The 15,457-nt window shown below is 43.0% G+C and overlaps 1 protein-coding gene across 2 annotated transcripts in view; it reads right to left on the reverse strand.

Annotated features, from left to right (window-relative positions):
- Window positions 1–1,750: 1,750 nt before the first annotated feature.
- Window positions 1,751–15,457, reverse strand: part of NHS (NHS actin remodeling regulator) — a 48,896-nt gene continuing 35,189 nt past the window's right edge. For both annotated transcript variants that reach the window (XM_025896223.2, XM_025896222.2), the window contains 5 exons: window positions 14,868–15,060; window positions 11,477–11,608; window positions 7,267–10,218; window positions 6,653–6,779; window positions 1,751–5,893 (listed from right to left, as the gene is read on the reverse strand). In XM_025896223.2, the coding sequence (XP_025752008.1) occupies window positions 5,269–5,893; window positions 6,653–6,779; window positions 7,267–10,218; window positions 11,477–11,608; window positions 14,868–15,060 (4,029 nt within the window). In that variant the 3' untranslated portion in view covers window positions 1,751–5,268. The remainder of the gene's footprint in view (window positions 5,894–6,652; window positions 6,780–7,266; window positions 10,219–11,476; window positions 11,609–14,867; window positions 15,061–15,457) is intronic.

Here is a 15,457-nt window from a genome sequence, read left to right on the forward strand (position 1 = left end):
GGATAATTTGTGGGCACAAATTTGTTGTAACCTAATGAAAGAGATTTCCTTGAAAAAATCAAGGAAATTGTAACCAGACATATAACAGGTTTTACTTAGACTATTCTATGATTGATTGGTGGTACCCACCATTAGAGACTGACTGTTTTGAAACAGACAACAGAATACAGTAGAATCCAAAATGGTGCATCCCGATTCCCTACAATAAAGAAAAAAATAACTCAAATCTGAACCATATGTTGCTCCCCATGATGCAGCTTGGTCACGGAGACAAGTACTGTTAATGGAAATTGACCTTGTTGATAAGGATGTAAGCAAAGTAGAAATACAAGACCCAACCCTGAATAAATTGTTTAATTGCCCACAGGTTATAAATTGCTCCACAGGTATGGGAGATTCCTTGGAAACCTAGTATATTCCGTTATTCCTCTCCTGAAAAGTTCAGTCCACGGGCTGTTCAGAAATCGCTGTTGCCACATGCTGTTCAGAAACGTTTAAATCATTGTTGCCACAAACAATTGAACATATCATAAGGTTTAATTATTGCTGCCATAAATAAAACTTTCTAATTGATCATTTGGCATTATTTCACCATAATTTAGCTCAAGGGTATCCCAAACATACCTCAGAGTAGGCAGTTCAGGACTACCCTCTACAATCCCGACATTTTGCGGCTCTCCCAGAGCAGGTAACCCAGGATCACCCTCTTGGGACATGACACCTTGTGTATATATAAAAAGCACTGGCTATATTTTATGTAGTCTAATGTTTAATCTTCTCTTCCACTGGGCATAGAAAACTACAGGTGTACAGTGGGCAGAGGAAAACCAGCTTGTGCCTGCCTCTATGGCCTAAGCTTTCCCTACAGATCTTGCTTACCTGTATTTCTGGATTGGGAAAGGCACACAAGACAACAGGGAATGATCCACATAACCATTAACTACTTGATCACTTGGTTAAAGTGAATGTTATGCAAACTGATTCCTACTTGGAGACATCTCTAAGGCTACTACATCATCGAGGCAATCCTCATGCCATTGCAAAATATCATTGCAGTTAGCCCGGCAGCATTCCCCAAAGCCCTTCTTTTTTCCACACTCTCTAGGACACCAGACTTGTGCATTTCAGCTTTTTTTTTTTTTCATATGTGTTTTTTAAATACCAAGTACAGTGTTCCATTCATTTTCAAAGAGACTCAGCCTCTTTGCAGGGGCTGTTGTTTTAAACACTTGGTTTCCATGTCCTGACTTCTCAACCTCCTCATTACCAAACTATTTTAAAATAAGGTAGTGTTAGCATTTCAAAGTTTATGTTCATAATCTATGGCCTGCCTTTTGCCCAAGGCTTCCTATCCTTCCTGATAGGACCCAGTCACTGGATTTCCTATGCCTTGAGTCTGAAGTGTTACACTTTGTTTTCTTTTCCAGGTGAAGATAAAGCAGTGGTCTTACCACCATTTTTCATCCCAGCTTTCTTTCTCTTAGCTTTTTTTTACCTGTAAAAGACATGGGGCGAATTCAGCAGTCTTTATATTCTGGTAAAAATGTACTGGTGGGCACTTAAAGTCAATGACAGTTTGGACACAGATTTTCCCTTTTACAGTTTATGAAAAAAATTAGGTTGAAGAGAAAGCATGATTAAATGGGTTTGAAATGTGTAAAGCCCCGAGAGTGACCTTTGGAAATAGCATACTTGTAGTCCGTAGATTAGACTTCACATCTCATTACAAGCAAGTAAAGAGAAGGTGTGATTTAATTGCAGTCACGTTTATTTGCAGTTTCTATACACACTTTCTAGGTAATCAAACTTTTCCAACACATTTTTTGAGAGGGGTTCACAATGAAACTGTCACCGTTTTTACTAAAAATAAATACAAGACTTAAAGTGTTGCACAGCTCTAAAATATACAAAGGCTTGGATTTAATGTAAACTTTGAAAACATTTTACAAAAGAAACCATATTTGCAACAATTTAAAAAGTTCATATTTACAAATATTACAAAAATACAAAATGGATGCAAGTCCATAAACCATTGTCTTTTCTGCCAGCATGAACTGGTGCTAGTACCAAAATAGTTACACTGTAACCTTCTTAATTTTTTTTTTAATTCTTTAAGTCATAACCTACAGTATTTCTCTATCTGCCACCATTGCAGCAAATGCACTCAATCACTGACCTTTGGCAAAAGCAAACGTATGCTTTATTTGCTACAACTATCCCATGCCCTCTATGCTGCCACAACAACAATAACAAAATGAAAAAAAAAAGGAACAAAGGAGAAAAGGGGAAAATGTTTTTTTTCAGAACACAGCTGTATAACTTAAGAAATCATTTTCATAACATCAGTGCAAGCAACAGAACAGTAGGTTGAAATGACGGTTCAGCAGTTACCTCATGCTCTACTGTACCCTGTCTCAAGAGGTGAGTGATGTTCCCTTTGCTCTATGGCTTGTCCTCTGTGCCTTAGTGGCATTCCTGCAACGCTACAGGGAACCCCGCCATTCGTCTTCCTCTGACTCCCACATTTGTTATGACTTTTCTTCTTAGCAGATTTAGAATCTCTCTATTTGGGTTTCAGTCTGCTAAATATAAACTAGGAAATTAAGCAAAAGAAGACTATATTTTAATGGGATTTTTCTGTGTCCGTTTTGTATGTGAAATATTGCCTCACCATTCTGGTAAAAAAAAAGGTGTATATATATCTATTTTTGATCTCTATTAAATTATTGATTGATAAAAAAAGTGATATCATCAAAGTCAATTTATCTGTATTCTCTTTACAGTTTTGAATGACTGTTTAACTCAGGGCTATTAAACATATTATAAAAGTGCTCCTGGTAAAATTTTAATGGAGAATGACTGAAGATGACAAACTAAGGATTTTCTGCCCAGTATCCAAACTTCCTTTACTCATATTCTCCAGAAAGTGGTTTGTTAAATGCTGAACATTTCCTCTTAAAACATTCTCATTCATTCACTTCACTTGTATTCAGACTTATCTTCTTAACTAAGCTACTAATGTGATTAGCCTTTTGTTTCCAAAACCTCGCTCCCATTACCTTCTGAAAAACTATTTTAGATGATTTTGCAGCCCTTCAACTGATGGACCACCCCTCATCCCAACACACGTACCACATGCATAGTGACTATCTCACCACACAAATGCAACCAGGCTACACAGGAGGACAGTGGGAAACCCTGAATAATACGTCTTGTGGTAAGCACTAGACAAAATCAAATATGAACCTTCTGGGGAATAATTTGAGTTTTGTTAAACTGTTCTGATTTGCTTTCACTATTTAAAATTGTAACAGTTTTAGGTAGAACCTTCCTCTATAAAACATGCTCTGTCTGCTTTTAAAAACTCTCAGCTTTATGCATTACATGATTACAAGAAAACTCAGTAAAAACCGAATTCACACATCCTGCTTCCCTATTATTTACTTATGCTTAAAGCCAGCTTTTAGGTGATTTCTTTAGTACCAAAGTATGCTCTTTCTGCCATCCTATTTGACCTGTCCTACTAAACACCTCATTCCTCCTTGTACTATTTTTTCTGCACTAGCCTTTCCTCTATTCCAAACCATATCCTATGGCAACCAACACCAACTGCATCAGTTTTGGATAAAGAGAGCCTTGTCCTCCAAGTAGCATGGACGGGGCTACATCAATGGAAATTGCAGTGGCCCAAAGAAGGATCAGGCCTATTGGTTTTATTTTATTTAAAATTAAAAGTATAAAGCAACTCACGGGTTCTTGTGGTTTTAAGATGAGAATATTCAAGTAACTTCAAGTAATTCAGCTTTTATCTCCCTGCCTTCATTTGTATCAAAGCAGCTACTGTTTGATTTATCTCCTTTCCCACCCCACCCCAGTCCCCCACCCTGTTCTGTGCTTCTGGTAAACCCAGACAAGATCCTTACTGTATGTGGCTGGCACAGTGAACCAGAGCTTCCCTCTTCCCAGCTCAGCAATGAATATAAATAATGCATACACATACCTATTTCCCAGCTACGTTTTCACAGTGTCATTTTCGTAAATATTTAGGTAGCATGAATCTCATCAGCACAAAGAGAAAGCTTCACTGAAAACTCATTGCGGATATTTACTGATAAATCAAAAGCGCTTCTTGCATGCTTACAATTTATTTGTTTCCTTTATGAATCAGAAACTAATCGTGTTTAAAGATTATAGTTACCAGGTTATGACTGTGTTATGTATCCCAATAGCCTAATAGGAATATGAAAGTTCAGTACTGTTTTCTCTCACATCTATCCTCTCCGAAGCGATCCCTGCAAGAATAAAGGCCCAGGGGAGGCTGTGGGATGGGACCCTTTGGGACTTTGCATCAGACACAGCTTTGTTCTGTCAGAAACCCACTCATCTTCCCCACCAATCCTCAAAGTAACCTTCCCAGCTGCACTTTCCAGTTAGCTTCTTTGGAGCTGCCTTAGAAAGACAAATGGTTAATTTAATCCCCTCACAGTCAGCCTTTCTGTTTCCTTAGCTAAGGTGGAGAATTCCCCCTTTCCACTGCTCAATGTCATCCTTCAGGCCTGTCACACTGAAAGTGGTTATCGGTGGCCATGTGGATTTTTTATGTTTGATATGAAAATGGTATTCACAGAATACAGTTATTACATTTGAATTCTTTTGTCTTCTATAAACAAAGTTGTTACGCAGTAAATTGTTTGCCACGTCCACTTTTTGATAATTCTATTTACAAATTTTTATCAAAAATATGATATTTACATATGTTTTGTTAGTTTCTTCTAAATTTTGTTTCAGCTCATTTTAGTGTAGAAAAATACCAATTCTCAAGAGCATTTTCTTTTTTTTTTTTTCTCCCTAGGGAAGCACTACAGTGAGGGATTTGTATCTGATGGGCAGCTTCTGGGATAAAAAAAATACCCAAGGTCACCTTTAACTCTATGGAAAGTGTATAGCCTTGAAATCTACAGTGACAATGGAAATGAGAGTGTGATAAACCAAAGGAAGTCAAAAGAAAACAGAACAGACATAGTGTATCTTCCTCCTTTTAGAAAATGTAATGTAATAAATAGCTACAGCTGTAGTCCTCATTTCCCCAGCGTCTTTCGAACGCAAACACATCTGAGCATTGATACTGCCCTGCAATTTTTTTTTTGTTTTTCTTCTTTTTCTTCTTTTTCTTCTTTTTTCTTTTTTTTGAATTGCTACAGCATTGGCCTCTTATGTTGACATCCTTACAGAGCCCAGGTGGTGTTGGCAGCCTGGCACCCACACAGCCTATGTTGAGCTCTGAGAAGACCGATCGTCGTGGGGGCTGCCATCTGAGTTCTCCGTTTCCCCTTCTGAGATGGCCTGCATGGGTGTGTTGTACAGCCTGCAGCGCACACTGTACCGGCTGCTGCTCGCTGCTGGAGGCGCCCGCGACCGCCCCACTCTCGACGACGCCGACATGGGAAAGTTCTTGGAGGAGAATCCTTCCGTGTTAACTCTGGGGGAGCAGGGGGAGAGCGGGGACAATGTGTCGGGGCTTGTCACAGGAGGAGACTCTTCCATGCTTTGAAGGGCATCTGCCATCAGCTCTCCGGGAGACTTGGGCAAAATAGGACTTTTCAGAATTTCTGTGGCAGACATCCTGTAGCTGGAATCAGATCGACTGCCCTTTTTAAGGAGCAGTAGTTTAAACTCCTCATTAGATGTGTTGGACTTTTTGGCATTCCTGTAAATGAGCCCAGGTGACCTCTGACTGCTAACGGGAGTGCCCATGCTGCCGGCTGATGGCATGTTGCTGGTGGGCAGCGTGCTGCTAGCGAGAGGCTGGCTGCTGGTCCCAGATGAAGCTCTCAATCTGTTTCTTACAGAAAGGTCTCCAGAATCCTTTCTCCCAAGAACTTTCCTTTTCGATCTGTAAAAACACAAAGGAAAACTCTTTCATATGTTATCTTTGTAGTATAAAACTTAGGGCTGGTCTGGAGTTTTACAGATTGAGTGCTCTTTCATATTAGCTAGAGTTCTCATAATCCTTCTGTCAAATACCCAAGGCTGGCAGTGACTGATGGCACTTTAAGCTGTGGTAGCTCTTGTGTAATGGATGAGACACTGAGCCACAGAGTCCCTCTCAACATTACCCAGCTCTTCCAAAACAATGTATGCACAACCAGCTCTGTGTAAAGACAACAATGCCTACAGAGTCTTAGGTAATAATAAGACTCAGCGTAACCTGTGCAATATCAGAAACCTTTAATTTCAGTTGTGGTCACAAATTTCAGCTGACTACAAAATACTCTAAAATTGAAGAGATGCCTTCTCATCATTCTTGCTTCAACAACTCACACACCAGAATAGAGCTGGTGAACTGGTGGACAGAAGGCAGGAACCACTGTTGGTTCTTTTCTTTGAAGACATGTATGTTTGTTAGATAGAATGACCTGATGTTGTCATCTGTGAAGTATATACTGTAAAATATGCCATTAAGATACCCAGACTACACTGCACACCATAATAAAGCATCTTTTAAAAGCTGCCTTTTAGAAAACTAAAATGAGTTAACTAAAGAAGGCAGTTTCAGGACAAAACTTAAGCATGGAATAACCTGTAACTATTGTTAGTGGGCAACTGTGCAGGGATGCATGTTACCATTTCTGTTGCTGCAAGGTTAGGTCACCTGTGAATGACTGCAAACAGATCCTCGGTAGTGCGGGGTTTGTTTGGAGACACAAAGACATCCTCAGCATCAGCCTGTGACTCCTCGCTCAGTGGAGACATGATGGACTCATTGCTTGGAGAAGACTCTTAAACAAGGAAAGAAGCCATGCTATGAGTCAGACCCCACTGCACTTTGCAACAGCACTGCCAGTGCAAGGCACCAGCTCTATTCACAGCACAGTGGCTGATACCACCATACAGACCTTACACTCTAATCTAAACATGGTGATTGTTGCATATTGGAGCCCATAAAAGGGGCACTGCGAGGCACTGAACATGGGATCTCCCATTTACTGCACAGCTGTGATACTAAGGCTCCTCTGTACCCAGGGCCAATGCTCCTTCCTTTTCTCTTTTCAGCTGAAATGCAGCACAAGGAAGGCAATAAATATCAAAAAGGTCTGAATACATTGAAAAGGTGTAAATATCTTTGGGTTGGCTGGCCAGCTAAAAGATTTGGAGGGCTCTGTGCTTAAACCCACAGAGATAAGCTGATGTGCAACTTCAGCCTGCTCTGACTCCACTACTAGTCACATCCAAAGTTGCATGATACAGAAGGAGTTCACAACTGACCTTTCAGTGAAGGCTCGTCTGTGCTGCCCACTGTCTCATCTGCCCTGCTGTCATCAGAGGCACTTTTGGTTGGGATACCTGATGCGATACCATTTTCCTGCTTGCAACCCACTTCACCAAGTGAATTAACTGCTGCCATCTCTGCTTCATAGCCGATATTCCCAGGCACATGGTGGCTTACATCGGGTTGGTGCTTAAACTGATAGCTGATGGTTGGTCCCTCAGCATGAGCTGGGCTTTCACCCACAGGCCCAGCTTCCAGCCTCCCCTCACTGCCTGTGGAGAGCTCTTGAGCCTGCACTTGCTGAAGGTCGCACACTATTTCTGGTCCCTGAATGGGTTTCTTTGCTTCATCGTCACCTGTGGGGACAGCTGAGCCCTTCTGAAACCCATCCACGGAGATGGCACATGTCTGATTCAGAGACCTTTCTGGTAAGCATTCAGCAATCAGGTGCGTTTGGTCCTTTTCAGGTTCAATTTCAACCAGACTCATGCTTGCTGAAGTTACAGCTTCTTGCTCAGAGCTATTCTGCCCGCCAAAAGAGGAGCTTTTCTCTAAAGGCGGCTTTCCAGGGCCTGCTTCTGCCGGGGAAGTGTCAATGTACAGCATTACGGCCTCATCTGTAGAGTACTGGCGTGCTACTGGTTTCTTAGCTAAGAGCGGCCTCATTTTGCCTGGAGAAACATCGGTCGGTGTCAAGGCAGTCTCCTGTATGCACAGCAGGTCTGGGGTACTGCCTTTATGTTTCACTCCTTCAGGCTTGTTGACTGCCCGGAGGTGGACAGACTTGAGAACGGAGGGTGTGATGGCGAGGGCGGAGGGAGGGCTGGGCTGCAGGGCTTCCCCGACTGCGCTCTGCTTGCTGTGGCTGAAGGTATGCAGCTGGTGCCTGTGAGCGAAGGGCTTACTCAAGACGTTGTGAAGAGCACTTAGGTCAAGGTGAGTAGGAGGTATAATTGGAAGTTCAAGGTCTTTGCTCACCGAGGCAGTGCTGTCTTTTGAGAGTGGCTGCTGCAGTGATGACTTCCTCTCTGGTACTTTTGGCTTCCTCTTGCTCCCCCCTGGAGACAAGGGTCCCGAAAAGAAAGCTGTTGGAAAAGAAGAGGTGGGCGTCTCCGACTGGCTGGAGTACCCACTGGAAGGTGAGGCTAACCCTGCCAGCTTCTCGGGAGAGGCCAGCTTAAACTCATTATCAACAGAGGGGAGGGATGGGGTAGTAGCTCGTGACCCAGACTGAGATGTCTGGGATTCAGAGCTCTCTGGTGACTTGATGCACTCTATGACTGTAGTACCCGTAGCGGTGCTTGAATTGGACAAGGACCTGTAAGGATCGCTGGATTTCAAGTCATTCAGAAGCCAGAGGTCTGCATAGTGAGGTTGTTCAGCACCTTCATCTTTAAAGGAGGGGATATCGGTGGTGTCAAACGCAGTGTCTTTTAACCCGCCATCACCCTGGTTTGCCCAGGGAAGCTCCTGCTTGGCTGGCAGGTTGGGACCTTCCACTCGGGAGGGTGTGTTTGAAAATTCAAGGGGCAGCTTCATCTCCCTGGCAGTGTGAGAGACATGCTGTCCGCCACCGATCTTTGGTTCTTTCTTGTCAGGAAGGTCGGTGCTGCCCTCTGATTTCCTCAAAGACGAGCTGCGTTTTGGTGGGGCTGGCTTTGCCTTTGGTTTCTTCAGTGAGAAGCTCTGCCGTCCCTGCCTCCTGTGGCTCATGCACTCCTGCCAGGTGCAGTCAGCCAGGCTGGAAGTCACACTCCCGGTCTGGCCACTCTCGGAGCCTGGGGCTGCATAGTTGCAAATATAGCTTTTATTACCCTTGAGACCGCAGTCAAAGTGCATGGAGGTATAGTATCCTTCAGTATCCACAGAAAAGTGTGAGCTAGTGTCTGCCTTGTCAGAGGGGGTCTTTTCGAGGAAGCTGTCATAGGTGGCCATGCTGGTGAAGCTGGGGCATCCCAGGCTGTCTGCCTTTGGACGCTCAGGACTGAAGTCCTGGCGACAGGAGGCGTCGTGGTGATGGTGCAGGTAGTTCCACTCACTGTCACTCGTGTTGCTGTTGTTGGGGTCATCCAGTAAATCTGCCACAGTGGAGGTGAAGGAGCTCGCCCTGTGGCCCCTGACCTTGTCTGCATGGTCACCAAACTGCTCTGTGAAGACACTGGAGTCCTCGTTGGCATTGGGAGCAGTGTTGAGCGACAGCTCAGAGTCACAGTGTGAAGAGCCTGTTAGCGGAGGAGAGGCAGCAGGAGGAATGGTTTCAGATGTCTGGGAGGGACATGTTGAGCTGCTCCCACTCCAGTTGCCACTGGAGGACTGGTGGTCATCTTTCTGGTCCATGTGGCTGCTGAGCAGGACTCCTGCTGTGGAGATGGAGTGAATTGGGCTCCCGAAAGTGTCTGAGTTGGATGAAATCTCACAGCTGCCTGAATCGACCATCCTCGACAGCCGTGATCTCCCCCTCTCGCCGATGCTGTGTTCGGGGCTGTGCAGGTGCTGAGGACAAGTTAAACCAATGGGCTGGCATTCCTGTGAACCCTGCTTGATCAAGACCTCCTTTCCTTTTTTTGGGATCCTCTCCTGACCAGCTAGGAAGTGCTCTGCTTCATAGCCTCCACTCTTGGTAGTGGCATCCTGATGGCCCTCACTGGCCCGGGCTCCCTCGCGAGGAAGGCTCCGTGAGCGGATGCGATTGCTTACAGCGGCAGCGAAGACGGCATCCCCGTTGTCTGCCAGCACCAAGATGTTGCCAGCAGAGTGGGAGAGGGAGGCAACAACGCTCTGCCCCCTCTGGGCACGGATCCGTCGCCGTGAGGGAGCAGCTATTAGGATTTCTTCCGTCTGGCACTCCGAGTCCCGGGTCCCCGACCTCCTGTTGCTGGAGCCAGAGAAGTCTGGGTTTGTGTGCACAATCACATTGCGCTCTCTCGCCACTGGTGACTCGTCTGAATCTAGGACACACGGAAAGCTGGGTGAGTGGGAGAGAGTTGCACATTTCCTGCCATGAGACAACCCGCAGAGCAACCCAAGAAGCATTATCTGCTGTATTCTTTATTTTTTTAATCTTGCTGAGCGTTGGACAAAATTTAAGTTGGCTATAAATGTATATAAGGCAGACCTCATGCCAGTGAGGTAGGGAAATTCTCCTAGTCCTGCAATGTGATCTCTGTTCTCCTATTTCTGCAATGTGATCTCTTGTGGAGCTGAGCTTACTGTGGTAAATATTAAGATAAATACTAGGTTTTCAGTTTTTGTCACTCTATTTCAACTAGTTAAAGACAGTTTTCAGGAGTGGCTGCTGGACAAAACACTCCATGAGCTTCTAAAAATAATTCTATTTTGACTACCTGTCTGTTCAGAACTTCATTATCTACTTCTTTACTACCAAGAATATTTGCAAGGCAACAGGATCTTTCTTTCATAGGTTCTCTAGTTCCTTATTCCCTATGATAAATACATTCCTTTTCCTTCCAATGAAGTTTCATGGCAACGGACCAAGATACCAGAGCCATCTTCAGGTGTACATGAACATTAAGAAATAACAATCCTGTTAGATTCATTTTGGGTTAATAACAATTTTACACAGAATTCACCCTCAACAGAGTTGCTCCTAATTTACCTGTTACAAAAAGTGAGGTAAGTAGATAGATTTCAGGCAAATATTCTTGGTAATAAAGAATAAAAAGAAGGAATCAAGGAGTCTGATAAATAAAATAAAGGTTTAGCAAAGCTCCCGTAGGGTACCAGCAGCTGTTTCTAAGGCAGATATCCAACCGCTCATCAGAGTTATCCAGCTGTTGTGACAGCTCATCACCACTTTGCTGAGCAACATCTGTCAGTTCTTTACCTTAAGCTCCCCTCACGCAAGAAAAAACTTTCACTTAATCTAGTTACTTTTTATGCACATAACTATGGATTCATAACAGAAATAAAATGAAAAAAAAAAGAACTGATTAACATTTACACAATAAGAGCTGAACACGTACATCTATATTACTCAGTAAGGCCCCCGGTCCTTCAAGGCCATATGGAGTAATATAGCTTTGCTTACTGTAGTAAATCAAAAAAACAAAACATGTCATTCCCAAACTCCAGAAGCATTTACAATTTAAAGGTTTCATTTCTTTGGAAGGCTAGCTACCAGCTCATATCCCTGCAATTTAAGTTTGTTAGAAAGCTATCTACGGAAGATTTGTATTTATACTACACCTATTTCTTGTTGCACTCTTCTGGGGATGCCAGAGATGGTTTTCCTCCTCCTCAACTTTCGTCTCCGCTGTAGTACAGATTGTGAATGAACAAGAGAGCAGCGTATACTAGCCTCTCTGTCAAAACCAACTCCTGCAACCCATAAATAGGTCTCATTAGCCTTTAGAAATAGTAAACAAATTTTCATGGCTGGAACACAGTGGAGGTATGTGAGCTTGGATTAAGCCTGTGAATAAACATAAGGGAGCCCTTATGTAGCTCTTATGTAAATTATATCACAGTATATCACAGTTTTACATCTAATTCCAGCTCCCCCTCAGCAGCCTGGTCTGCCAAAAATAACAGAAGGCATGAAAAGAAAAGAAAAGGAAAAGAAAAGAAAATCAGGAAGGCAAATAGAGTTGAGAGCTCTTGGTAACAGGGCATCTTTCTTATAGCTATTTATCCATCTGTCATAGGGATAATGACAGTAACTTGTCTGCAAAGCATTATCTATTCAGCTATGGCCTGACTTACTTTAAGCAACTAAGCATAAGAAGACATTTTAAGGTTATAATGCCATATTGCAGTAATTGGGCGCTTCTTAGGAGACCAATATGCCAAGGGGGCTAACATTTCAAAAAGGAAGGAGACAGCTAAAATGGGGCCAAGTCACCGTGCAAGTTTAGAGAGCATTCTCTGTAACAATGACACAAGGCCAAGAGTGACATTAACGGGGAGCTGCTATTTCTTTACATCAGTAAGTGTGCTGATTTTCACATGTGCTCAGCACATAGTGGGAGTCCACTCAGGGAATCAGGTCATGCAATCAAGATCCTCAGTTTAGATTCAGAAGCCCAAGTTCACGAGCACATTTGTTTACGACCAGATAAACTAATGTGCATAGAATAGGTGAGAATCCCCTATTTTCTTTATGTTTCCATGGCATTAGCACAGGAAAGTATCTTTCACTTTGTTTTTTACACTGTGTTGTCAAAATGGAGTGTAAAGGAGGCCAACCAGAAGACCAGTGCCCATCTGCGCTGGCTTTTTGCACAAGCATACACTCACTCACGCTCTCTAAAGTTGACGTGGGACAGGTTGGAAAAAATGTGCCAGGTCCATAAAGACACTAACATAAGGATTGCTGGTACAGTGGTTTGTAATCTTAAGAAAAACAAACAAACTAAACCAAACAAAAGGAAAATAAAAATCCTGATAAGAAGCTCTATTTTAATAGCGTATAATTATAAAAAACATAATTATACACAGACATACACATACATATTACATTACGTAACAATGTAAAACATTAAAAAGTAACTTTCTTGTAAAAGTTCTTCTTGAAATCTACTACAGTGAAATAGAGGCTTCAGACAGATGTCCTGTAACCACCAATGCCCCTGGAATAAGCAGAGGAAGAACTTTCTTTAATATGGAACAAAGGTGCTATAAACTCCAACAACAATCATTTTCAAAAAAGTGAACATTTCTCAGGGTTGGGAGAAGCTTAAAAAACAAAAACAGAGAACTGAAAGCAAACTCTTTGAAACAAAAAATCAATCAGCATCATTGCTGGTTTTCCAGCAACTGTGAATTAGCCGAACATGCTCTGTGTGCCAGATGCACGGGGGTCATCTCCGAGAGGAAAGTGGAAGAGGGTATATCCTCCCCGTGACGCATACAAATTATTCCCATTAGTGCTAATGAGAATGATACACATAAACATCCAGAAGATTACATACCATTCTTGATCTGTAAAACTGATCAGTGGAAATTTGGTTCCAATGTATGGCAGGTGGAGTCTAGGCAAAAATGGCTATTACTGGAAAAGTTAACATTGGTCCCAGACCTAACTCTCCTCTGACTGCATAAGGTGACATTAGCCTTCTTAGAAAACCTACACCCTTTAGGGTCCTATATTGAATCTAGAAAGAGCATCATTTTAACACCAGCTTTACCTCATGGAAATATGCCACATTATCTATGACTTTCCATGGGGACTTGCAGTAGCAGTGCCCAACCTGCAACCTTGACCAGCCGGGTCCCAACCTCCGGCCAGCAACGTCTATGCAGGCAGTTCTGCCGGCCAGCTGCCTGTCCTCCACTCGGGCCCTGACTGGCCAGAAGCACCATCCCAGTGACAGGGACACCCACTCCTGGCTGCCACCTCCCCAGGCAAGCAGAGCTGGTGGCACTGCAGTGTCAGCTCCACTGTTGGGGCAGAGGAGAACCAAGGCTGTGTTGCTGTCACCGGGAGGATTCATGCAGCTGACAGTAGAGCAGACAGGGACTGGTCACCATGGTGCTGTAAGACAGATGTGCTGCAAGTCCAAAAGCCCAGAGCCCCTTGGCTGGGGGCTGAAGTTGGACTATGGGCATACAGCCCTCCCCAGCACCATGGTGAATCCTACAGCCTGTCTTGCAGGGAGGTTGGTGCACTGCTGATAGACACGGGAAAGAACAATGGGATGTGAGGGCTGTGACCTTAGCCCAACCTCCCAGTTACTGGGAAAATAGAATTAAATACAAATATTTTCTCTGGGGAATGAAGGCTAGCTTGAAGGTCCCTGCTTTTTTTCTAGTTGTTTATATTGAAGTCTATAACTGTGGAAGTCAGTCCACTTTATGCTCTTACGTTAATCAAAACTTGATACTTGGAAATATTATTGAGGAAAACTCAGATCAACTTTATGTTTACCATAGCCCTCTGGAATGAGAGAAAGAGAAAAAGAGAAAGAGAAAACATTCTGATTTTTGATTCTGGAAATAAGTCATCTATCACATTTAATAAGTGGTATACCTGATGCTTCTATAAACAAGTTCTCCTTCAAGTAAATCTAGTCAATTGTATCCAAATGTTATAGAAATAAAAGAAAATGCCATTACTATACCTTCAGCATAGCTGCATGTAAAGAGATCTCAGAGCGATGGTTTGCATGCTACACATTCATGCCTCGCATATTTAAAGCACTGCAAATAGTAGCCTACATTCTCTAGTTTCTCTTCTCCTGCTACACATGATAATCATATGATTAATTTTGGTGGTGTTCTGCATTATTTCAGTCAGCTACATTCAAAAAGTTATTTGAGGTCTTTGTAAATACAGACTGTAGGTTATATACACAACAAAAGTACATTGTTTATGCAGAGAACCCAGGGTTATGTTACACTATATAACATGGCTCTGAAAATATGAGCCAAATTAATCCTAGATGCGGCTTCAGCGACTCCAGCAGTCACGCATAAGGGATGAAATTAGCCCACTGTCTTCTAGAAACTAAATCCTCAAGCTAGGGTCTTTGCCCCCAGACTGCACAATCCCGTGACTTCAAATAAATTAAACAAAATAAGTACTTGACCTCCCTTGAACCATGCAATAAATACAAAAAGAAATAGAAGAGATTTGTACCAGTGACATTGATGGGGATAATGCAAGAAGAAATCACTTGGGCATCTTGTTTCATTTTCTCCTCTGGAGTTGGGAGAGGTAGTGCTTTACTCCAATTGGTTTGTTTATCCAGTGTAGAAGGGATATTATGTATTGGATTTTTCGGCCTCTGCCCTAACATGACATCTGTGTCTTCGTCCTCTGGTGGATGGGACTGCAAATGAATACATTCAAAATCAGTGTCTCCCACTCAGGCACACGAGGTTAATTTTGAAACAAAGCAGACACACAGATCAGAAATCAATTACAGGGATGCAGGAAGGAATTGTTCTAGCTAAGTCACACAGCACCAGCTATTCTCCAATGGAAACTTATCCTGCTAATAGGAGAAAAAAACCTAAACGTACTGGAAGTCAGCACATTTGCAGTGACATTTAGAGGCCATCTCCTCTGTCAGAAGGGGCACATACTGCATTCCCAGGTAGCTGTTGCAAGCCTGCCCTCAGTCACCATCAGCGTTAGACACACGTGGGCCCTCATTTGCATCCGCAACCTTTTGAACTCCTGTGTCCAGTGATTACTAGCACCTATTGGCCCCAGATAACCATTCA

Source organism: Manacus vitellinus, unplaced genomic scaffold (assembly GCF_001715985.3).
Source record: "Manacus vitellinus isolate BGI_N305 unplaced genomic scaffold, ASM171598v3 scaffold_7_pilon, whole genome shotgun sequence".
Classification (NCBI taxonomy): Eukaryota; Metazoa; Chordata; class Aves; order Passeriformes; family Pipridae; genus Manacus; species Manacus vitellinus.